Below are 23,277 nucleotides of genomic sequence, written 5' to 3' on the forward strand. Positions count from 1 at the left end.
TTTGCAAGAAAAAAAATGTTTATTTCTTGTAAACCTCACAGAGCGAGAGCGCAGCCAAGGTCAGACCTGGAGGAGGGCGAGGGAGGGAGGGTGGGGGACAACTGAACTGACTTTGGGCAAAGAAAACAAAAACAACCAAAAAAATCTATTCTTTCCACATTCAGCTGAACAAACAACCGAGTAAACTGTAAATTTGTCACAACATTTTCCAAGAAGCCAATGACAGCAATCTGAGCGAGTGAGAAAAGAAAGAAAAAACAAGCATCTCCACACACAGTAAGGTGAAAACCACACGCACAACAATGACGTGAAACCACATCAGACTCCAGAACTTTCTTCTGTTCCTGCGGGAAACCGGCGAGAAGAGCAGAAACAGGAGGAAAGGAAAAACCTGCCACTCGCCAGACGCTGCAAATACGGTGACATTCACCAAACTTCTAGTCCCTTACTGTCAACTATACACCGTCCACTACTACACCACAGGTCACCACTGCCCATAGACTCCTTAACGGAAACCGCCATTAAGGTGTGAGCCAATGCGTCCGCAGTACATTCTTCAACACAGGAATTCCAGTCTTGGCACACAAACCAAAGTGGAAGTTAATTAAATTAATTCAACTCCTTTTCTTTCTTTCTTTTTTTTTCTTTTTTTTTACATTGCACAGTCCAACTTTACAGTTTTCCCTTTCAAACAGCAATGTGCGCTTTCCACAGTGAGAAAAGAAAAGAGGGGGGCAGCAGCTAAACCAAAGCATTTGGGGATTCTTCTGTCAGAGTGACTCGAATATGTTGCTGTCAAACATATCTGAGTGATTTTATTACAAGGCTGCCCTCCAGAAAGCACAACGATCAACAAATCTGTGTTTTTAGTCCCACTAAACTGATCTCTTCCAGCTTAGCCAGATGCTTCAACTCATTCGGAAGGTTTGGGCAACATCTCATTAAACTCATGTCCTCAACTCAAGGCACTGTGATCATGACTCGTGATGCAGGATTATGCAGAGCAGTGGAAAGCAGACTTGTTTCTGCAACCGGGTGTGGGAATAAAGTGGGAAAACCAAACCGCTGTCACTTTTTCCCCCTTTCAAACAAAAAACCAAGAACAAATCAATTTTAGACAGCTTAAAAACTGTTTACCTCCAGCACATCCCCAACGCAGCTTAGAGCAGGGTCAATTTGGGGTCCAAATAGTTTTTTCTTTTTAAATAAAAGAGGTTGAGTTGGTGTCATGAGTGCATTACATTCCTCTGATGCTATCTCGGGAGAACAGCTGTTAAAATAAATTTGGATTACAAGTCAGGCTGTAGAATCAAGGAGGGCTCTGTTTTCCAGTTTGTGGAGGGAATGATAAACCCAAAAAGAAAAATACAGCAGCTGCTCCCTGCAAGATGAGGAGTGAGAGCGATCCTCGATTCTGTGAGGTTTCACTAGACACTTAAAAGAAAAACTGGGGCTTCCTTGCTGATGTGGGATTTTTAAGTTTGTTTTTTTAAGTTTTCTTTTGTTTTAACTACAACAAATACAGTCACACAATACAACATCCTTCTGACCTGGCAAGGAGAGAACCGAACCAAAAAAACCAAACAAAAACAAACAAAAAAAACCCCTCAGGTTCTCAGCCCTGAGGTTGCGGGCCTGCAGGAGGAATAAAAAGGACAGGAGGATGGATGGCGAGGTGGAGGGAAGGGGGGCGAGGGCGGGGGAGGCGTTCACTTTTTGAGAGGCTGGTAAACGGAGGCGTTGGGGTCCAGGCTGGAGGGATTGGTGTCCATGAACTTTGAGGAGTAGTGGGGGGCCACGGGGGTCATGCTGCTGGTGTCGGCTGTGTAGGAGATGCTGGGCATGACGGCCATCACTTCGGCTATCTTCTGCTTCAGGTCTTTGATCTCCTGGTCCTTCTGCAGGATCTGACCTGAAAACAGATTTTAACAAGTCAGCCTGAGATATTTAAAACAAAACCAAAAAAAGAACAACTGTGAGGATGGTGATTTTTTGTGAACCTTGTGCGATCTCCAGCTGCCTCTTGGCGTCCCCGAGTGCAGAGAAGAGGTCCAGTTTGATCCTGGTCTCTGCACTCAGGCTGTTCTCCAGGTGCTGGGTCTTGTCCTGCATGGCTGACAGCGCTGACATCAGCACCTCTGTATCTTTTTCGTTTTCTTTATATTTATGAAGCTCCTAAAAGATGGACAGGGAAACAGTGAGGGTCAGGAGAGGAGCGTGTTTGCAGAAAGGGTCAGCGGTTTGGAGGTTTTTCACACCTGATCCGACAAGTCACTTTGTTATGTTAATTTCAACACTGCTCTATGGATGTTTGCGAGCAGGCACACTGAGATAAAGGAGAAGCTAGCTTAGTAAAAACTCTCAAAGTGAGCCGACAAGAGCAAAATATAGAAGATTTAGAAATATAAATGGACTTATTTACTTTGATTTGATCCATCTTAGTCCTGTAAACATAAACTAATGAATACTAATTTAGTGAATTTAAATTCTTGGATGTATTTGTCATCTTTTATTTTACAAAGTTCTTTAACAGTGCATGAACAGCGAGCATAAAAGTGCCATAAACAAGAAAATTTAAAAAAAAAAACTACACAGAGCAAATTTTAGGGAAACCTGGTCATGTTTCATCTTAAAGGTTGATTACACAACACATTGCTATATTTTTAGTTCTTTATATAACCAAATATTGCCATCGGTTGAGCTCTATGGTAAATAACAGAAAAGTTCCAGTTTTTCAGCACTTACTATTGAACTCTGCAGGTTTTTTGTTTTTTTTTTACTATAAAAATAGATCATATACAAGACAAAGTCCCAGTAAATGACTTCCAGTAATTTTTCTATATTATGAAGCATTTTTAATTCAAATTAAAATGTTATTTATTAAAAGAGACGGTTGTCTTTGAGTTACTACAGCAGCATTTCTTTATACTGAGACGCTCTTCTTTTTATTAACATACCTTTCAAATTAAATGCGTAAACAGCTTATTTTAGGCAATCGTTTTTTTGGACCACATACAGCCTAGTTTGATTTTGCAACGTTTCCATCTTAGCCAAAACTTTACTATAGATTTAACAGATCTAACAGACTAGTATACACAGACTGGTATTTTAACCAGGCTAGTATTTCTGCTGCAGTCTCCTTTTATCACCCTGACACTCAGAAACACCTAAAACTTTATATTCTCATTCTGCACAAAGTGGTTCATCATGACAGACGTTACAGTTTGCTTCCTCACTTCCACTTTTCCTGTCGCACGTTTCAATGATGGCTTTTATCAGACCAAAAGCAGAAGTGGCCATGCACACAGGATTGTAAAAAGAAGCATGTGAAAAGACCCAAGCCTCTGATGGACTAATACGTCAAACCAAACAGTGAATTTCTCAAACCTGTACCTGCACTTTTAACTCAAGCTCTCGGATCTGGTCCTCCTTTAGCTTGATGTCCATTGTTAATTTCTTGCACTCTGTTTCTAATTCGGTGATCCGCCGCCGCAGCGTGTCTGTGCACTCCCCTCTGAGAGCAATGGGAAACACAGAGTGGTGAATGACCCACACAAAGCCCACAATAAACCACAAGCAACAGAGCTGGTGAGCCAGATGTGTACACACCTGGATGCTGCTGCTAGTGCTACTGCTCTGGCTGCTGTGGCCTCCTCTAACTTCTTTCTCTTCTTCTCCTCTGAGAGTTGCTTCTCGGCGGCAGCTCGGGCCTCCTGCTCTGCTTTGAGCCTCTTCTCCAGTTGGCCCACTGTCTGTTTGTCTTTCTGCTTTGCCTGCACAGCATTATGGAGCCTACAGGAGCACAAAAACCACAGAGAAGCTTGTTAGCACAACAGGAAGTGAGACCCTAAGGTAGACCCAGGATGTCTGGAAGGCAAACCTCAACGGAGGCAACCCCATCAAACATTCACCATAGATTTTTAGGGGACTTTTATTATTATTTCTTTTAGACAAACCTAAAGTTCTCAATGCAACCCCCCACCGCCCTCCTTCACCCAGTTGTTTTCTTTATGTTTGTTTGTTTTTAACCCGCCTTCATAATGACAGCAGCAGCACTCACTTGTTCTGCAGCAGCTCGTTCTCCTGCCGCAGTTGACCCAGCTCGGTGCGTATCGAGCGCTCGGCGCTGCCCAGCGAGCCGATCTGGCTGCGCAGGTCCTGCTCCACCTGCCGGCTGGCCTGAAGGTCCGCCTTCAGCTTCTTGACATCCTGCTCCAGTCTGTCCCGGGTGGGAGCATGACAAGAGATGGGAAACACACCGAGGTCACGAGAAGGACACGCAACAAAAATCGAAGTTTGAGAAGCACAGCAACACTTAAATTCAGGTGCAGTTACAGCCACAGCAATAATAAAATCAAGATGACTGAGAAAAAAAACCATTTGAGAAACCCTGCCCTCAATCTGTGGCTCTTATTTTTGTTGTTCCTTTACACAAAGGAACTTCTCTCTAAAACCTCTAACTCTCCTGAGAGAACGAGGAAGGTGAGTTTCTTTTGGTCAGCGGGAAGAATAAAACGAGGGTCAGATGTCTGATGAGGAGGAAAAAAACAGGACAGTTCAACAAACGTGCGACATTTTAAAAAGTCGCCTTAACTCATAATCATTGTGAATAAAACTTTTGCCATTTTCAGACTATTTTACATGAATCATGGATCACAGGGAGACATGTTAATATCAGCAAACCAATAAAAAATAATGTTAAAAATATACAAAAAAAGCAATAAGTAAATAAAATATAGTCAGGTCTGTTAATAACTGGTAAAATAAAGTTTTCTACTGTACACCATCTCAGTGAATGCGAAATGAAACAAGCAGGAAGTTACTGCAAATGTACACGAATGTTTCTAATCTGTTAACAGTTAATTTGATGCTTTTGTTAAATCCCTTAAATTAAAGCTCAAGCTCAGCACTTCAATCACAGTTTGATCGCAGTTCTGCCTCTGGAGATAAAAATCAGTTGGTTGCTAAACTTTTTACGAGACATCCTTCTCTGATGATGTTAATGTTCTGGAGACTAAAACTGAACTCGGCTGAAATAAACCTGAAACACTGTTTTCCCTCAGTGTCCTTAAAATAAGCTTCTCTCCTGACATCGCTGATGAGGTCAGAACGGTGCATTCATGAATATAAACCATGTCTGTGTCTTCTTACCGAACCAGTGCTTCCGGCTTGCTTAGCTGGTTGTTGGGGATGCAGTTGTCGGTGGGGTCCCTGTGGGAGCCGCCCGACGTCCCTTTCACCAGTAGCTTGTGCTTCTTCTCGTTCTTCCCCGCGAACGACGACGACGTTGTCGGCGTGGGGATGCTGCCGTTGGTGGTGCTGTGGCCGCGGGGCGAGGAGTTAAGCGCTGCGGTGTTGCTGCTGGCATTTTTGCAATTTTTGGAGGACGACGATGAGGAAGAAGAAGAGGAGGAAGAATTGTTGTCCTCTTTAAGGAGCAGGTTCTCTGTACTGCCCAGCTCTGTGTTCAGTCTCTTGTTGTTCATATGGTTCTCCATATACTCCATCTCCTGGAGTTTAGAGTCCACTGATGACGGCAGGATGCTGTTATGCTGTTTTTTAGCTTCCCCTCGTCCCTCTTTCCCTTTTTCTCTATATTCTAGCTCCGGCAGTTGTGCCAATGTCTTTTTATTGACTGGGGCGCCATTCTGTGACACTGGAGGTGTGTCCACTTCAGATATTCCTTTAGCTGCCGCCGCCGCCGCTGTGGGAACACAGAAACACAGCAATGTTTATGTGAATATTTATGTGTATTAGAGGTGTGATGGTGCGTAAATCACAACACGTTAACCCTCTGGGCTCAAGGGTAGAAATACTTTTGATTTTATCTTCAAATTTGACCTATAAACCCATTTACCTTGCTGTGTGTGAGACTTTGGACTATTTGAACACTGTATTAACACAATGGACCGAAAATGGCACAAAACACTAAATATCTTTTGAAAAAAAAAAATTTTCTGTGAAAACCACAAACAGTTTAATGAACTATTTTTATGACTTGAAATGCAAATATAAAATGTAAGCTTCAAATACATGTACAAACCTAGCTAACGGTTAGCTGAAGTTACCTACAACAGTTTACATTCAAATTCATTCAACTATTTACAAAACAATCAGGCATCGCAATAAGATGCCACACATATTATTTGCACTGCTCCCAAAAAAATAGTTCCTGTCCACAACAAGACAGAGGGGCACATCGCAGGCCTGACACCTCCAGGGTGTATCACTACTCCTGATGTCCACCTGGAGACAGCGTTTACATTTCAATCTGTCTTCAGTGGCTTTCTGGCCAGAGACTCTGACATTAAGCAATCACGGCATTGTTTTGACACACAAAACAAATAAAAATAAGTCTACACTACACACTGCAAACAATTCAATGTCACAAAACTCTCAAATCTCAAAACTAGTCTCACTTTCACCGTGATCACTCCCATAACTTTCCCCTCTTCCTCAGCAACCACATGCTGGTGCTGGCATATAATTTTCTGATCGGTTGATGTCATGCATTTTTCACCAATAGTAAAGACGCTATCCTGAGAAAACTCTGTTATACAGTCTCTTCGTGGACCAAATGGGATAGTTTTCAGGAAAAAGCAGAGTGTAAATTATTTATCGTAAGTCTGGTTTATTGGCCTATCAACAAAAGGTAAAAACTGGTACATAGTCTGCACTTTGAACACGTTTAAACAGAGTCTTGGTGAGGCTGCGTCTTGTTGCTACATCAACTTAAATCTGTTACGTGATCTGGACACACCAGCGCATCCGGCAATTCTGGATGTCTACATCTTTGCAAATGTCCAACAGATCAGTTTTGCTCCACCCTCGTATATTTTCACTGAGCTCTAGCTGAGTGATGCGCAACGGCTACAAAAATTCGGGCAAAGTTAATAGCAGCAGTTCACCTGCGTTCATGCAGATGAACATGTGTGCTCATTAAACTCTCTCAGGGCTTTCATTGAAGGCCTTGATTGTTATCACAGAAGCGAGTGTTGCTGTGGTTGACCTCGTTCTCTGCGCTGTCTCTTTGCTGCCTGTGTGTTTGAAACTCAATTTCTGGCCTTGACGGTTTGTACTGTAATTTGCATTAACTATTAACATGCTGCACTTACGCTTTACCTGTTACATCATCATTATGTAGAGTATATATGCAAGCCTTCATGTTATATCTGAAACAGGACTTTCAGTTACACCTGTGAACACCGACAGCAGGCTCAGATGTTTTATTTGTGAAAAAAGTGACTGTGGCTACGACCTCACATCGTTTTCACACCAGCTCCTCACACATCTGTCTAATCACACCCAATGTGGTGACTGAGTGGAAGGAGTGTTTACCTAAACTGTGAGGCAGGTGCACATGTGACCACACACTTTGGATAGAAAGGGAAGGCGTACGATTTATTTGACTGAAATGATTCATGAGAAACAAATGAGAGCTTGACCAAAGCTGTGATTAGAAAGGATGTTAAAGATTATATGAAGAGGATCAACCCTCTAAAACTAAAATCGGCCCCCATGTTTCAAAGCAAAAATAAAAAAAGAACTTTGTAGTTGTAGAGTAGAGCCACATTGAGCCATACAAGCTCAATCACCAGACAGACATTAGGTCCTTTGCTCAGAACTACCTGGTAGTACCGGAGCGTCAAACACACGGACCATTAAAATGGGAAGTGCACTGCAAAGTGGAAAAGTTGTTTTTATCTCAATGACTGAAGCACACTGTCTAAATCTAGACAAGACTTTACCTTTTCAGTATTTGGGAGTGCTACTAGACTCTAAATTATCCTTTAAAAAACACATTTAAAAAAAGTAGTGAAAACTGTAAATGTTAATATACAGAACTTTAGACATATCCGCACATCATTAACAGACACAGCAGCGATTACATTCCTGCACTCTATGATACTGGCTCATATTGAATATTGTATTACAAAAGTTGGTCCTATACGAGCTCTGCTGCTATTGGGCCAATCGAAGTATGCTACAAAAGAGCATTGAAAATATTAAATAAAAAACCCTTTTTCATATCACCATCGTCAAATTTTAGATAAATACAAGTTTTTAAATTTTACTAATTTCAAATTATTTAAATCTGCCTGTCTAATATACAAAGTTATACATGGTCTGGCGCCTCCACCAATGAGTGATTTTATTAAACAAAAACCTAGCAGTGTTGCTGGGTCTCAACTGACTCGAGCCGCTGTTAGAGGTGATTGTGAATTGACATTCAGGCGGACCACCTTTTCACAGAATGCTCTGTCATATCAGGGAGTGAGCTTCTGGAATAGTCTTCCACTGTCCGTGAGGGAAAGTACAAGTCTACCCATCACTTAAGAGGGCGGCTGAGGGACACACAAACATGTGATCATGTTTAATAATCATGCTTTATATTGGACGGGAAAAAGAGTTAGTGTATTACAAAAAGGGAAACAACTGTTAGTGCAATGGGTGAACGCAATATCACGACAGTCAGGGCATGTGCAATACTGGGGTTTGTGCAATATAACTGATATGTTTCCGTTATTGTTATCTATACTGTCCTCTGTGTCCACTCTTCCTGTCATTTGTTTGTTCTAGTATAATGTGATGACTGTTTTTGTCCTTGTCACATGACCTGTAAATAGTGTCTCTGTATGTTTTTACTAACTTGTGTTTAACACCAACCTGCCCGAGGGTCTGCAGATGGAAATTAGCCCAAGGCTATAATCTGGCATATTTACATTTATTAAAATGTTCATTAATATGTATTGCCCCTCTTTGTAAAAATAAATAAATAAATAAATCCATTTTCACTAATATTATAGGACTAACTACACGTCTTGCAGGTGGCAGAATTCAAAGAAGTAAAACTGGAACAACTACTCGGCTGCCTGTGTTCTCAATGAGGCACAATCAATGCATCCACACAGGAAGTGATTAGCAGCCCAAAGACACAACATGAAGCGACTTCAAGCAACAGTGAGTAAAATAACCCCTGGGAACACAAATTTCGAGGTGAGAAACTACCAATGAAAAGGTCACCTCTGTCAGCTATCAAACAATGCACAACAAGGGAATCACTTCCTGTGTAGACCTGGAGACTAGGGCTGCACGATTTTGCATAAAATGAGAATCACCATTTTTTTGCTTAGAATTGAGATCACGATTCTCTCACGATTTTCTTTTCCAATATAAATATTTATTGCACTTATTAACTGCACATCAACTTCGTAACAGTTGAGACTGAACATAAAAACAATAAACATAAAAACAATAAATGCCTCACATTTTGTGGTTGCCGCAAAATGTTGTACTGCTTGAAATTCCGTCTCCACCGTTGCTCGACACTGCGTGTATAGAGCAGGTAGTGCAACAACAGAAAAATAGTTGCAGGACGGCGCTGTGTAGCGTTTGTCTAGGGTGTTGATCATTTTCCTAAATCCCTCGTTTTGCACAGTGTTGATGGGAGCCATATCTTTGGTCAGGTGATAAGTAATAGCCTCCGTAATTTCTTTGTGCCTGCGGGAGTTCGACGTTTATAGGGAAGCGCTGTATAAGGTTCCCGTTATTGATGTTTGGGTGGTTGACCGGGACGGATTTTCTCCTGTCACTTTCTCGTCATCCCTGACGTGTTCTCCGTTGTTTTTTCCCTGCCAATTTAAGCATCACACGGCACAGCTTCTGTATCACGTGGTATAAGGCTCCGCCCTTGTCATTTGTTGAGCAGGAAGAGTGAGCGCTTGTTTTCATGCAGATTACGTCCCGGATCAAAATGCGGTACAATCATCGTCGTCGTGTTTTTTTTTTTTTTTTTTTTTTAAATCATTGTCATTTGGAAATGAGATCGCACAAAGTATGAATTGAGATGGCGATTTTCTAACGATTAATCGTGCAGCCCTACTGGAGACCTACTAACCACTCAAGCCATGAATGATCTAATCAGCTAACAACCACAGCATGGACGGAGTGAGAGGATAATCAAGGACATAATGAGATTTCTGCATGTGTGCAGGTTTGAATCTTACCTTCTTCTGCTTCGCGCTCTTGCCTCTGAAGCATCTGTTGCTCTGGAGGCAGAGCCTGCTGTAGAAGCTGCATGTAAAACTCATTCTCCTTCTGCACCTCCTTCTGCTTCCGGAGGCGCATTTTATAGCTTACATAGCTCTTGAAGCCGAAGCCCAATGTGACCACGGGGTAGCCGATGCTACAGAGAGGAACACAAAACGCACATTCAATAGGTCACTGGGCACAGATGAAGGTCACTGCAATTTTTTTTTCCTAATGTCAACAATTACAACAGTCAAAAAATATGCTTATGCAGACACTAATGTACCTCCAAGTAAAATCTATGTGTGGGAAACACTTCCTGTCTTCAAAAAAGTTAAAAATAAATTCACACAGAAATATAAATGCAGGTATTTGATATTCATTAGTAACACTAATAACTGAAAATAGGACCAGGATTAATTTATTTGGACCAGTCTCATATCAAAATTAGAGTCGTCAGGCTTTGTCATTTGTAGGCATTCTCTTCCTTTTTCACCTCACATACCGTCACATAACGTGTGTGAGTAAGTCGAATAAAAGCTTCCCGAGAGTTAAACCTGACTGTCGTCCTTCTACTTTCTCAGTTCTCTCTGACTGAACAGAACAAATTAAAAGCCAGAGAGTCACAGGGAGCCTGCTGTCACTGATAACCATCCAAAGATCAGTGCAGTCCTGGAAACACCAGGAAAATGTGCAGACATCTGCCTACAAAGACTCTGCTTTAAGTATAAGCAGATGAATCATGCTTACACGTGTAGACTTGGTCTAAATGAACAGGAAACAACTCTGCTGTCTGCTTGAAAGAGAACAATAAGGGACTAACCAATGCTGTGAGAGATGATGACTAACCTCACACAACTGCAGAAGTGAAAAAAAAAAAAAAATAGTAGGAACTACTGTGTTATGTTTAAAAGTACACAGTAAGGCACATTTAGATTTATTGTGTACTTTTAAACATGATCTTAGTGATTTTATGTACTGAATGAAGCAGTGTGAACGTTACAGTAGTTCAAATGCTTATTTTTTTTTTCCTATCTGTACCTAAAAAATATCTTTTAGCTGCGTTCAAGACAGTGAACTTAAGCTGTAACAGAACGGTGGCTCACCAGTGTGCAGCAAAAGGGCGACACAGGTCCACATGGAAGTTCTTCAGGTCTTTGAATCTGATGGCTGCCTCGATGTACACAAACAGTATCCATAGAGACACGGTGGGTAGACAGACCCCCCTTTCTGAAAAAGCAAAGCAGCACAAAGATGTGACAGCGTGACTCGTTTACAAAGCAGTAAAGTGCCTAAGGTGTCCACTTTCTGGATTTATTTCTATTTTGCAAATTTAGGAAATGCTGAAGTCGAGGCTCATGATTCAACACAACCAGTGTTGGACGAGATCATCAACAACCAAAGACACCATGCTGAACACTAAAGAGTGATTCCCAGTCTTCTCCTCACAGCTTATTAATTTAACACTGATATCAGAACAGGACTCGGTATCTGCGGATACCTGAAGGTATTAGTATCGGACGACCAACATTTCACATTCTTCCACCCAAACTCTGAGACAACATCATGATTAAAGGATTCATTTACAATTTTAAACATTTTCAGAAGTGCAAAAAGCATGAACATTTTCATAAAAAGGTGCACACGGAAAATGCGTAACTTGTTGGTCGGGCTTGTTGAAGAAGGAATTTCAACAACTAATCAATGTCATCAGCATGAAAATAGATGGGAATGTGTTTATAGGATCACATTTTAATGGAAATGATTAAAGCAGATGCCAGCCATTAATCCACCACGAGCATACAGTTTATATGTTTATGGAAATGTTGGTGAATCGTTAACTGCATATATGCATATAAAACAGTATAGTACAGTAAGATTACCAACATGGGGTGGTCAGCATACAGACCATAACCATTGTTTCAGGGGCTCTAAACACTGATTTCCCACTAGGCTGTGGAGAGCTGGGGGATATTAATACTCCTGTGACGTCCTCTCGGTCTGAATGTCACTGGTGAGTACAGTTGGAGAGCTCAGAAAGCAACTGGGGGCTAGTTTCAGTTCCCCCCGCCCCAAATTGGCACTAACATTTCAATCTGACACCTGGCCTTCGGTCAGCTCAGGGGGACGCCGCTAAATCAGACTGACAACTAATCCTCAGAGGCCAGCTTCCTTACACATGGCGTGCAAAATTCTCAGAAACAACTATTTGTAAATACAATGACAGAGAGTAAACGAGAGTCGCACAACGCCTTCACACCTGCTTATTCCCTGAAAGGGAAGTTTTTTTAAGAAGTGGTGACAAGCGTGACTACAAAGGATGAGTTATCTTAGCAGTTCATGAGTGAATGATTTACAGCACACATCATTTACATCCCGAGGACAAAAAAAAAAAAAAACCCCAAACCAAAACGAAAGATTGTGATAAAAATATGGTCAAGCAGCATTTATTTAAAAATGGATTTAATTTTTTAAATATTACATTTAATTTTTAAACATACAAAATGCCCCTAAAGGTCACTTTGAGCCAGTATTTAAAGTGAGAGGTATAAATGCATCCAAACATCGCATAGCCTTACCTGTGTGCCAAACATACTGCACCCACACATAGGTACTGGCAGCAAAGAACAGCCATTGCACTGGGATGAAGAGGAGGCAAATGATGTCCGAGGTAAACGCCACACACACAAAGAATACTGAAAAGGCCTGTTGGGCAGAGGAGAGGCAATATTATTACCAACATCGCAGGCAGAAGAAGAAGTAGTGTACATTATCAGATATTTCATTAGAGAGGCTGGTTAACAAAATTTTGATAGTTTATTTTACTTTTTCCCATTTAATTGCCCTTTTGTGTGTAATTTTATTTTTACCTTTTTGACCTCTTTTGTCTCGCACCTTATTAGGAATTCCCCAACTTGTTGGATAAATAAAGACTGTTACCTTAATTAAAAATGTGTCATCAGTGGTTATATGAATGACATTTTTGGTTCTCTTCTGTGTGAGAAGCAAACACTTCCTATCTGGCAGCATCAATAACGGCCCCAAGGCTAAACTAAAATGATACTTTTACGTTAGAATAAGGAGATATCAGGCAGGCCTGATCAGATCTCTGCTGTTTGTATGTGAGAGGAGCGCTCTGATCCTAAGAGGCAGCAAACAAGATTACCGATAAGAACAACATGTTGTCTTTGAGATTGTACCAGGACTCAACTGAACCTGCCTCACATCCAGGGAACTGTCACTGACTCTTTTATGCTGATAACCTGAAAGGCTGTTTTATTGCTCACTGCTCTCACCTGTACATCAACCCAGCTAACCACATTTTCCCATCAAGTTTCTGCCATTTCTCCTGGAGTGTGGTTATGTCGACGCTCATTTTACCACCTTATATATTTAAGGACTTCCTCTCATCATTTACTAGACACTCACTTTTCTACCAGCCTTTACAACTTCTTTGACTTATTTATCTTATCTGTCACATTATTCAGAGTTTGTTCAGGTTATAACCTTTTAGACTGTGTTTTAACCTAAAGAGGTTCAAATGGGCCACAATGAACATTCACCTCTAATTTTTTAAACGTCTTGAATCACTTCAGTCATTAAACTGTCGATCAGTATTTAGACTCTTTTCATTGTACTACACAGATGCTTTGAGGATGCCCAGTTCATATTTCACCAGCAGAGTTTTACTTTTTTGCTCAAAAGAACATTTAAACAAATAAATAAAATCATTAACAACTAATGTTTAGGGCCTAAAAATAGCGCGTGTGTGTATATTCTTACTTTAGTTCCACATCTAAAAAGCTGAGTTGTGACAATAATAAAAAGGCTGTAATTATGTTTTTGTGGCTAAATAATAAAATAAATAAATAAATAAGTGGAGAAAACTCAGCTATGTGACTCTTATGCAGATCCCACATCCCACACGAGAAGAGTTTAATCTAAGGTTGTGCAATTCACACTAAATCTACATTCAATAACAAGAATTATCAACGCAACATTATTGTGCATTCACTTTTTTGCTATAAATCCATATAAACACTTTTCTTTAAAGATCAGACTCACTCCTAAAAAAACATTTTGGCAGGTTAGCTTTAACCAAGATTGTCAGAGGAACAAGTTTTGGTTAACAAGCTAAAGGAATAATCAGTTGTGATCTCAATACTCATCAAAATGAATGTGATTGTGATTTTTGTCCTAGCATCCCAAGTTTAATTTGCCCAAAAACATATAGCGTGGTCATAGTTTGTGGTCTGCTGAACTCTAAAACCTGTACGAGCTCTCAGAGTTTATCACGAGTTTCTTTGGAGGATCAGAATGAATAAAAATTCCTCCGTAGCTCACACATGGGCCAAATATGACATGCTGACCATCACGATCCGACCACCAACATCCAAATAGGAAAACTAAACACATCCCAAAAACCTGTGACAGACTCGAACTCCACCTCCTTGAACTGCAGTTTGTTGCAGCAGAACTTCAGAGAAGCATGTGGCAGGCAACATTATAAGAAGTGTGCAAAAATTCTTAAATTCGCAAAAAAAATTAGGGGTAACTTATTTTGTTTATGCTGAAACTTTTCCTTCACTCCATTCATTAGAGGTCCCCAGACACCATCACCAGCAGTCTTCCTCCAGCCAGTGGCTATGGTCAAAGCCGGTCATGTTTTCAGTGTGAAAAGCTTGTTCTCCATCAAGCACTGATTAGGTTTCTCAGAAAAATGTTCTGCATCACTGTCAGTGTTACAACACAGTAAAAATAAATAGAGTGCCCTTATGTTTTCTAATATCCCTCTACTACACACTGTCCATTATGTTGTAATGAATTCAAACACTCTTACACAATTAAAACTCATTTAATTCACTAACAGATAAATCATGAGATTAAGAGCTGTTCTCAAGGGGAAATGCAAAAGTAAAAGTGAAGCCATTTCTGGTCTGGATAGCTATGCGCTGCCAAATGAATCGGGCAATATGACCAACTGGATAGCACAGTGAGTCTCCTGCTGAGTCCAGCTGGATGAGTGGTGTCTTGTTTTGGTTTATCCTCCCACAACGAACGACTACTGTCCAATACGGTGGAGTTGGAGTCTGTCACAGGGTGAGAGTCCCTGCCGACCACTGCTAGCTTCCCAAAAAAAGAGCGTAGAGATTGTCAACTAGTGAATCGATACTTTGCCATCTCAGATGATTGAAAATACACAAACAAAAACAGAAAATTCACTGAGAGACTGAGACTATATAAGTGAGCCCACGTGCAGGAAACACTAACCTGTGTTTATAAATATGAAATATTACACTGAACTATCTTCATGCAGTGATGCAGATCCGAGTTAGCAACACAGCCAAAATACTCCAATGATTTCAGTTCTATCATATCTATAGGTATGGCCCTGTATTCGCACACTGCGACTACATCCATGAGCTGAACAAAGGCTTCTGGTTCCCCAGAAGTTTGGATTAAAACATATAGGAAGTCAGGCCTTTGCAGTAGCTGTTCCTAAACTACAGAGGAAATTGCCCCTTCATATGAGGCCCCCTCCATCATTAGACCCTACTAAAACCTGACTGAACACCCATTTTTACTTTTTATCTATGTTACTTGTCCTGTTTTGTTTTTTGTTTTTGTTTTTTAAATGTGTGGTACTGTTCTATTCTTTTAGCTGCAAATCTGACCTTACTTGAATTCTGTGCATCTTTTCAGTTGTTCAGTGTGTAGTCCATACTTTAAGCCATCTACTCACCAGCCCCTGGTATCTAAAGGAGTCGTACACGCTCCGGATGAAGAGCCAGAATGGCCAGAGGTACTCAAACCTGAACTCAAGTACAAAATCTGCCAGTAGCACCAGTGCCCAGACCACCAGGAACTTCAGGTACAGGAAGGTACTAGAAATACATTTAAAAACAAAAACAAAAAACCCTGAATGACAGAAAACTGTTTTCCAACACAGACACACAAGAAAATTTAAGAGTCTAGACTGGTAATGACATTTGTTGCAGCGTAGGTTTTGTCAAGCAAATATTTCCATAAATGCACAAAAAGCAATTATGAGTTTATAGTTATTAGTTCACATCAGATGCACTCAATAATAGTGAGAATAAAAACTGTGAGGAGGTAAAACTGCTCACTTTCTTGTTTGAAGAAAAACCACCAGAAGCACAAGAAAGCCTGACTAAAGCTTCCTATCTCATGGCTTCAGCTGGACGACAGTGCCAAGCAATTTAAAAGAGGCAATTGGAAACCAAATCTCTCTTCTGCCTGCTGTGACAGAGCAAAGAACCTGAACCCCAGGCAGCAAGAACATGTGTTTGATTGTGGGAAAATATAGCCAAAAAAAAAAAAAAAAAAAGCTTGATAGTGCCTACATGTGAAAATATAGTACTGAGCAAAAGTCTTGAGCCATCCCTTCCTTATTTATATTTTGCTAGGAAAATGGGAAAGAAGCGTGGCAATTTATTCTTCAACACAGCCTGGACGCTCTTCAAGAAATCCCTGCAATTTCTTAAAGCAGTCCTCAGGAATAGTTTTCCAGGCTTCCTGGAGGAATTTCAAATCTCTTCTCTGGATGTTGGCTCCCTTTTGTTCTGTTCTCTCTCACAAGACAATCCCACCATGCTTCAATCATGTGGAGGTCCAGGTTCTGGCGAGGCCAATCGATAACTGCCCTGGTACGCTTTTATTGGATGGGCAGTCTGTCAGGGATAACTGTCATCCTGACAAATGAAGCTGTTGCCACTGATCTTTAGTACAGTTCTTGTATAATTTGGCAAATCTCAGCCTTTTTGCCCCATTTCTCTTCCTTAAGAATGGCTTCTTGGCAGCCACCCTTCCACTGACAGCACTTCTGACGAGGCTTTGGCCAACATTAAACGATCAACTGAAGGACCAGATGCAGCTCTCGGGGCTGCATCTGGTCTGCATCTCATGCTTCTTTACAATTTAATTTTTCTTTTTGCCAGTTGTCTGTAGACACAAAACTGGTTCAGTTAGGTAACTGTTTTTTTCTAGAAGGATTCATAGGTGAAGATTGAAAAGCATTCCTCTGAACATGGTCAAGTCGAAGGACTGGACTGAAAATGTGCAAAAGATTTTTAAACTAACTTCAGAAAGAGTGGAGAACTATTACAAGTACACCTGGCTCCTTGGAAGCAAAAAATGAGGGGTGGCTTGAGACTTTTGTTTTGCCTTGGGCACAAGAAGTTGGAAGACCCTTTCTCTGCTGACAAAGACTGTGGGAGAATGAAGTGAAATCTGTACCTGGAGCTGAAGATTTGGATATGACATCAGTGCCACACTGCAGCAGGGATATAAACACTGCTCTAACCTCTTGCTGCTTTTATCCTGCATTTGCTATAGACCCAGAAAGTGGCCCACTGGGGGTGCTCTGATGTCGGGGGGAGGCACCTGTTCAATAATTCAAACATTGCCCCACATCTCCAGGTCCTCATGCCACGTGTGTAAACTAAATGGCCTTTAACGTTAATATGTATGAAGCCACACACAGCTGGAGACTGGAAGCACAGCCAAGCCACTGAGAGCTGTTAAAAGCGAGTGACAGCAGCCTTGTCGACACATGTTTGTGGTTAATGTTACACCGCTGTCGCTGAGGCTCATGTGATGATGTTGGCAATAATAAGCTGGTGGACCTGCTAACAGCGAAGCAGCTAACTTTGACACCTTCAGCCAGTGACAGCTGACTCGGGCGCACAGTTAACACCCGGGATTCTTTAGTTATCATGAAAAAGTCAGCTGCAGTGTAATTCAATTAGCAACTGTGCTATGGAGCCGGAGTCCCAGCTCAAAACAGGCTGTTTTGGGGCCTAGCGCTCTAGTTAGCTTACATGCTAGTGTAGCATATAACGAAAACATACTAGAGCTAGCTGGCTAGCTGCCTGGCTAGGTTAACAAGCTGTCAAGAAGTGGCAGCAGCTGTGAGGTTAGGGAGGCGTATTAACGCAAACAACCCATTCATTTCCCTTCGTTGAGGAGGCTCCGTGTAAGTTACCTGCCGTATATCCCCTCGGTGATTCGGTTCCGTTTTAACGGCCGTCGGAGTTTGCTGCAGTCCGCATTGCGCCGCTTCATCCTCCTCCAATTGGCTTTGGCCTTCGAGTACCCGCCGTAATCTTATCCAGTTTTCTTGCGTGTGCGGACAGAGATGATAAATAAAGGTGCTTGTGATATATATCGCTGTTGTTATTATTATTTTCCCCACTGGAAACAAAGAAATAAATAAATGACTATTCGTGGAACCTCCTCTTTTCTGTTAGCGCAGGCTCAATAAGCCCAGAGCGCGTTGTGTTTTACCTAGTGTGGCTGTCAGACGGCCGGTCCGACCAATCACCGTGTCCGTAAAGGACTCCTTTTTTGACGGATACACAGAAGAGCCAATCACTGCCCTCAGTGACTGCTCACTGAGCGCTCCTCACCGTTTGTGGAGCGTCTTGGCGTTCAACCAATCAGATTGTTGTGAACAAATTGGGTATCGCCGATCGGCCAATTAACTGACAGCGGGGGCGGGTCTTTCCCTTATATGTCTCTGCCTTTGGTTTATTATGAGGACTCAAATATGCTGTCTTCGGGACATAATTCCCTTTGTGCTTGATACAAAAACATCCAGTCCGACATGGGGGGGGGGGGTTATTTATATCACGGCCTTTGTGTGTGTTTCGCTGACTGACTTGCCCCAAGGAGATGAATGCCATTTATGCTTTGTTACCAGGTCTAAATAGTGTGCACGGTGTGTGCATGCGTGTGCGGCAAAAAAAAAATGAGGGCTGCAGTTGTCTCTGCTTAAAAAGTGAATTATTTGTGCCTTTTTAAATTATTATTATCTATAGGGATATAATAAAGCTTCATCATGCTCACTTCCTTATGTTTAAAAATATTCCCTCAAATACCCCAAATATTTCACTCTCCACAAATATTTATATATTTTTATTTGATTCACATCTATTAGTGTAGCTCATGCTGTCTTGCCAAGACGCTTTCATGCGCAGCAGCTGATAAAGAGGAGAAGCTGCGTGCTGTGGGGTTGCGCCCGTTTGTCTGAGCCTCAGTGTGAAGAGAAGTTGTGCAGCAAACATCTCCAATGCCTCCTCAGTACGCACCAAGCCTGCGCTCTCGTCTGGCACCCTTGCTGCTTTTCCTGCAAACTGGGTTTATCATCGTATTTGCTTTTTACACTGAAATCGAAAGAAATGGAAACGCTGATGACTTCAGCAAATGTTACCCAGGTAAGTTTTATTTTTGTGAGCTTGAAAGGGGGGGAGGTCAGATGAGGTTAAAGATGGAGAGTTCGTGTTTAATTGATTAGCTAATTTATGAAGGAACTATCTTTTAAACTAACTTCATGTGCATGCTTTAGTGTGCGAAATAAACACACTTCAGTCCAAGAGTGTGGGGAGGAGCTGCCGTTTGTTGGTCATTGATAAGCCCGTGAGTAAATGTGTTGTGTCCTCAGCTAAAATTCAGCTGTAACTGTTTATATTTTGTGCCTTCTCTTCTTCTTTTTCAGAGTTCCAGGATGTGAATGTGATAGTCATTCTAGGCTTTGGCTTTTTGGGCACTTTTCTCGTGCGCCATGGTTTCAGTGGCTCTGGGTTCAACCTCCTTGTGGCTGCCATGGCCACCCAGTGGGCCCTCATACTGAACGGTGTGGAGTCCTTGTACAACAGGGGAAGGCTCAGGATAGATCTGAGAAGGTGGGAGGAGACGGTTGGTCCAGATAATTTTCTCTAAAGCAGCTTATATAAATAAATTTAACTGGAACTTGTCTGCTGTAGCTTGGTAGTTGCTGAGATGTGCACTGCGTCAGCCCTCATTTCAATTGGAGCTGTGCTGGGGAAGACCAACCCAGTCCAACTCATCCTTATTGGACTGCTCGAGGTGTCAGGGTTCATCTTAAACAAATGGCTTCTGCAGCTTCTCCTGAACGTGAGCCAACGTTTCACCCTCATATCATATCTTTAGATGAAGTGTATTCACATCGATATGCTGCTGCTGATGTTTTTCTGGTCCTTCTAGACCCAGCTTCTGATCAGCATCATGATGCTTCACATCTTTGGGTCCTTGTTTGGACTCATGCTGACAGGGATACTTTACCGTAAAGGCTCAGAGCGGCGATTTGAAAAGGAGAAATTTGACACAAAGATGGGATTGTTCTCCATGTTAGGTAACAGCTTTACCAGATATCTGCTGCATCATTTGGCTATTTTCCACTCTAGTGAATCTGTGTACACCTGAATCTGTCTCTGCTCTCCAGGGACTGTTTTCCTCTGGATGTTTTGGCCCAGTTTTAACTCTGTCCTCGTGGATGATTGGCCTCCTGGAAGGAAGCTGGGAGCCGTGTGCAGCACCTACCTGGCCCTGGCCGTTAGTGCTGTGACAGCAGCTGCGGTGTCTGTGCTCTCCAACCCCAAGGGAAAACTAAACCTGGTATGACACTTGATATGTTTGCACATTATTATGGGACTTTATGTGCAATGTCAGCATAAAACCTCCCCTCTGTGCCAGTAGACAGACTTTTGCTGGCCCACAAAAAGTCAGCTTGAATACAGCTAACTGTTTTTGCTCATTTTGCTTTAAAACTAAAGCTTTAAAATAAATGCAGTGGATCAAATGCTGTGCTGCTATTTAGACTAATCCTTGCTACCTGTAGGCATCTCTGCTAGAAAGAGAGATGTATGGTAGCAGCTGTTGGCTTAAAGCGACATTAAAGATCTATCAGTTTATCTTCTTTCATTTTAGCTTTTTTTTTTCCATTTCTACTCTCTCTGAACAGCTGAAAACACTGCTTTTCTTCACATTTAAACTATCCCCACAGGAAGGGGTTTTATGAATAGTTTAATGGGAAAATGCCCGCATCTGCCACTTTATTAGATACACCTTGCTAATGTCAGGTTGGACCACATTTTCCTTTATAAGCTGTCTTAATTCTTCGTGGCACAGATTCATCAAGGTGCTGGAAACATTCTTCAGAGATATTTTTTGGAGACCATTTGAGTTCAGTGAACTCATCGGCATGCTCAAGAAACCGGTTTTAGATGTGCAAGTTGTGATCATAAAGGGGTGGACATGGTCAGCAACAACAGTCAGGCAGGCTGTGCCATTTAAAAGATTCTTAGTTGGCACTGAGAGTGTGACAAGAAAATATCCCCACACCGTTACACCAGCAGGAGCCTGAACTCTTGACACAAGGCAGCATGGATCCATGCTTTCATGCCATTTACTCCAAATTCAGACGCTACCATCACAGCAGAAATACCAGACTTCTGTTGTCTACTTTTAATTAGCCTGTGTGGACTGTAGTCTCAGTCTCCTGGCACCTGGTGTGATCTTCTGCTGCTGGTAAAACCATCTGCTTCAAGGTTCCACGTGTTATGCATTCCGAGACGCTCTTGTGCACACCTTTGTTGTAACGAGTGATATTTGAGTTACTGTACTGCCTTTCAAAGCATTTTCAACTAGTGGGAATCCCCTTTCTGTTTGAATGACTGTGTCTGCATGCTTGAATGCACTAAACTGCTGCCATGTGATTAGCTGATTTATTTGCATTACTGAGCAGTTGAACAGGCGTACCTAATAAAGTGACTGATGTAGAATATTATTTTTATCAGTATTTTATTTAAAAAATGAGGACTGCAATTATCAGCACCTAAATACACTTTAAAGCCATAACTTGTTTTTGATGTTCTGGCTGCCTTAACATAGAAACCTCCTAAAATATGACAAAAATGAAGTTTATGTCATTCACAAACTTTTGCTGGCCTCCAAAGAGGTTTTGGTTTTTAATGAAAGGGAAACATTTTTTTTACTTATTAAAAAAAAAAAGTGGGCTTAATTTAAACGAACTTTGGTGTATATTAAAATTAATAGTGCAAGCTCAGCTTCTTCAGCTTCGTCATCATGTGAAGCACCTAAAAGTCTGATCTTCTTTCAGATCCACCTGCAGTCCTGCATCCTCGCTGGTGGCGTCGCTGTCGGCGTCTCCATGTCAGCAGTTCGTCATCCTTGGGAAGCCATGATAATCGGCTTTGCTGCTGCCATAATATCATCCGTTGGATTCCAGTATCTTAAGGTTTTCTTCACCCCCTCCTACACGTGGACATTTGCCTCACGTCTGCACAGTCTGTATGATAAAACTCAGCTGTTAACTTATTTCGCAGATCCACATGCTGCTGGCATTCCAGTGCCATGACACATGTGCTATCTTAAGCAGTCATGCACTTCCTGGTCTACTGGGATGGCTCGCGCATCTTGTCCTGCAGATCAAAGACTCAGATGATCACACAGTGTAAGAATGAAACGATCCCGTGATGTTGAACTGCAACACGTAAAAGGAGGAACACCCTGCTTAATTATTTGTTTTTCTTTCTTCTTCTGACAGAGCGATCCGGTTTGCTGTATTTCACATCTGTAGTCTCCTCATCACCATCGCTCTGAGTGTGACGCTGGGAATCCTTACAGGTATGCCTTAACCTCTATTCCAGCAGCAGGTACAGTCAGTGTGCCGTCTTCTTTATAAGTTTCATCTCCTTGTTTGAAGGGCTCCTTATCAGGTTGAAGTTTTGGAGACCGCCCCAGTACAAGAAATGCTTCGATGATCAAGCCTTCTGGGAGGTATGCAGTCATCTTCTTTAATGCTTCCCTTTCAATAATTAAAGTCTGAAGATATTTCTGACATATTTTCCACCATGCTGAACTTTAAAACCTTCACAAAACCTTAAACAGACAAAATGTTTTCATGTTTTTGCAGTTTTCTCATCACGCTGTGCGCAAATAAGAAGACGAAGACGCCTGTATGTAATTTCACACTCTCTCTCCTGACTTTTATAAAATAATGTAGTGGGATATATATTTTGTGTGAGGAAAAAAAAAAAAGGAGGATAAAAATCGGGAGTGAGGAGTGTCAGACTGATTTACTGCTCAGTATGTTTTTATTGCTGCCATGGCTGTGAAACACTGCCCTGATGCTCTGGGTGTTACACAAGCTGAACGGACAGATGTTGCATTTAAATACAAAGTCGCAGCACTGAAAGGACACCCTACAGATGTGAAACCTCTGTCTGCCTCAGGTCAGCACTGTGGGCTAACTGAACCTCAACAATAAATCTGGATTACTCCAAACTTTCAGAGCTGATATAGTGTTATTCCTGGAAAATTACAAACAACCCCACATGTTTACATTCAATGAAACACGTATGTGTACACATCTACGAAACATCCGTCTCAGTTAATATTTTGTAC

General features: G+C 41.6%; 2 protein-coding genes and 1 long non-coding RNA gene across 5 annotated transcripts in view; 2 read left to right on the forward strand and 1 right to left on the reverse strand.

Moving 5' to 3' along the window:
- The window catches only part of LOC102078223 (uncharacterized), a 42,158-nt gene extending 26,292 nt beyond the window's left edge, over positions 1 to 15,866 (forward strand). For 2 of the 3 annotated variants that reach the window (XR_003215303.1, XR_002057394.2), the window contains exons 3-4: positions 8,829 to 8,961; positions 15,733 to 15,866. This is a non-coding gene — a long non-coding RNA (uncharacterized LOC102078223). Of the gene's footprint in view, positions 1 to 8,828; positions 8,998 to 15,732 lie in introns of those variants that run through there. The other variant, XR_003215302.1, reaches the window with a different exon arrangement.
- maco1b (macoilin 1b) lies at positions 1 to 18,114 on the reverse strand. Its single transcript, XM_003446190.5, has 11 exons — positions 18,035 to 18,114; positions 15,773 to 15,914; positions 12,609 to 12,735; positions 11,136 to 11,259; positions 10,008 to 10,186; positions 5,152 to 5,704; positions 4,061 to 4,219; positions 3,610 to 3,792; positions 3,394 to 3,514; positions 2,001 to 2,175; positions 1 to 1,912 (listed from the first exon to the last, which is right to left on the reverse strand). Exons 1-11 carry the CDS (start codon positions 18,112 to 18,114, stop codon positions 1,710 to 1,712), a joined length of 2,046 nt encoding a protein of 681 aa, XP_003446238.1. The 3' UTR covers positions 1 to 1,709.
- A 915-nt stretch (positions 18,115 to 19,029) lies between these two features.
- rhd (Rh blood group, D antigen) lies at positions 19,030 to 23,157 on the forward strand. The gene is made up of 10 exons (XM_003446231.5): positions 19,030 to 19,265; positions 19,547 to 19,733; positions 19,815 to 19,965; positions 20,056 to 20,203; positions 20,294 to 20,466; positions 21,971 to 22,108; positions 22,197 to 22,324; positions 22,418 to 22,497; positions 22,577 to 22,650; positions 22,787 to 23,157. Exons 1-10 carry the CDS (start codon positions 19,121 to 19,123, stop codon positions 22,811 to 22,813), a joined length of 1,251 nt encoding a protein of 416 aa, XP_003446279.1. The 5' UTR covers positions 19,030 to 19,120; the 3' UTR covers positions 22,814 to 23,157.
- Positions 23,158 to 23,277: the final 120 nt, after the last annotated feature.

Source organism: Oreochromis niloticus, linkage group LG19, assembly GCF_001858045.2.
Source record: "Oreochromis niloticus isolate F11D_XX linkage group LG19, O_niloticus_UMD_NMBU, whole genome shotgun sequence".
Taxonomy (NCBI): domain Eukaryota; kingdom Metazoa; phylum Chordata; class Actinopteri; order Cichliformes; family Cichlidae; genus Oreochromis; species Oreochromis niloticus.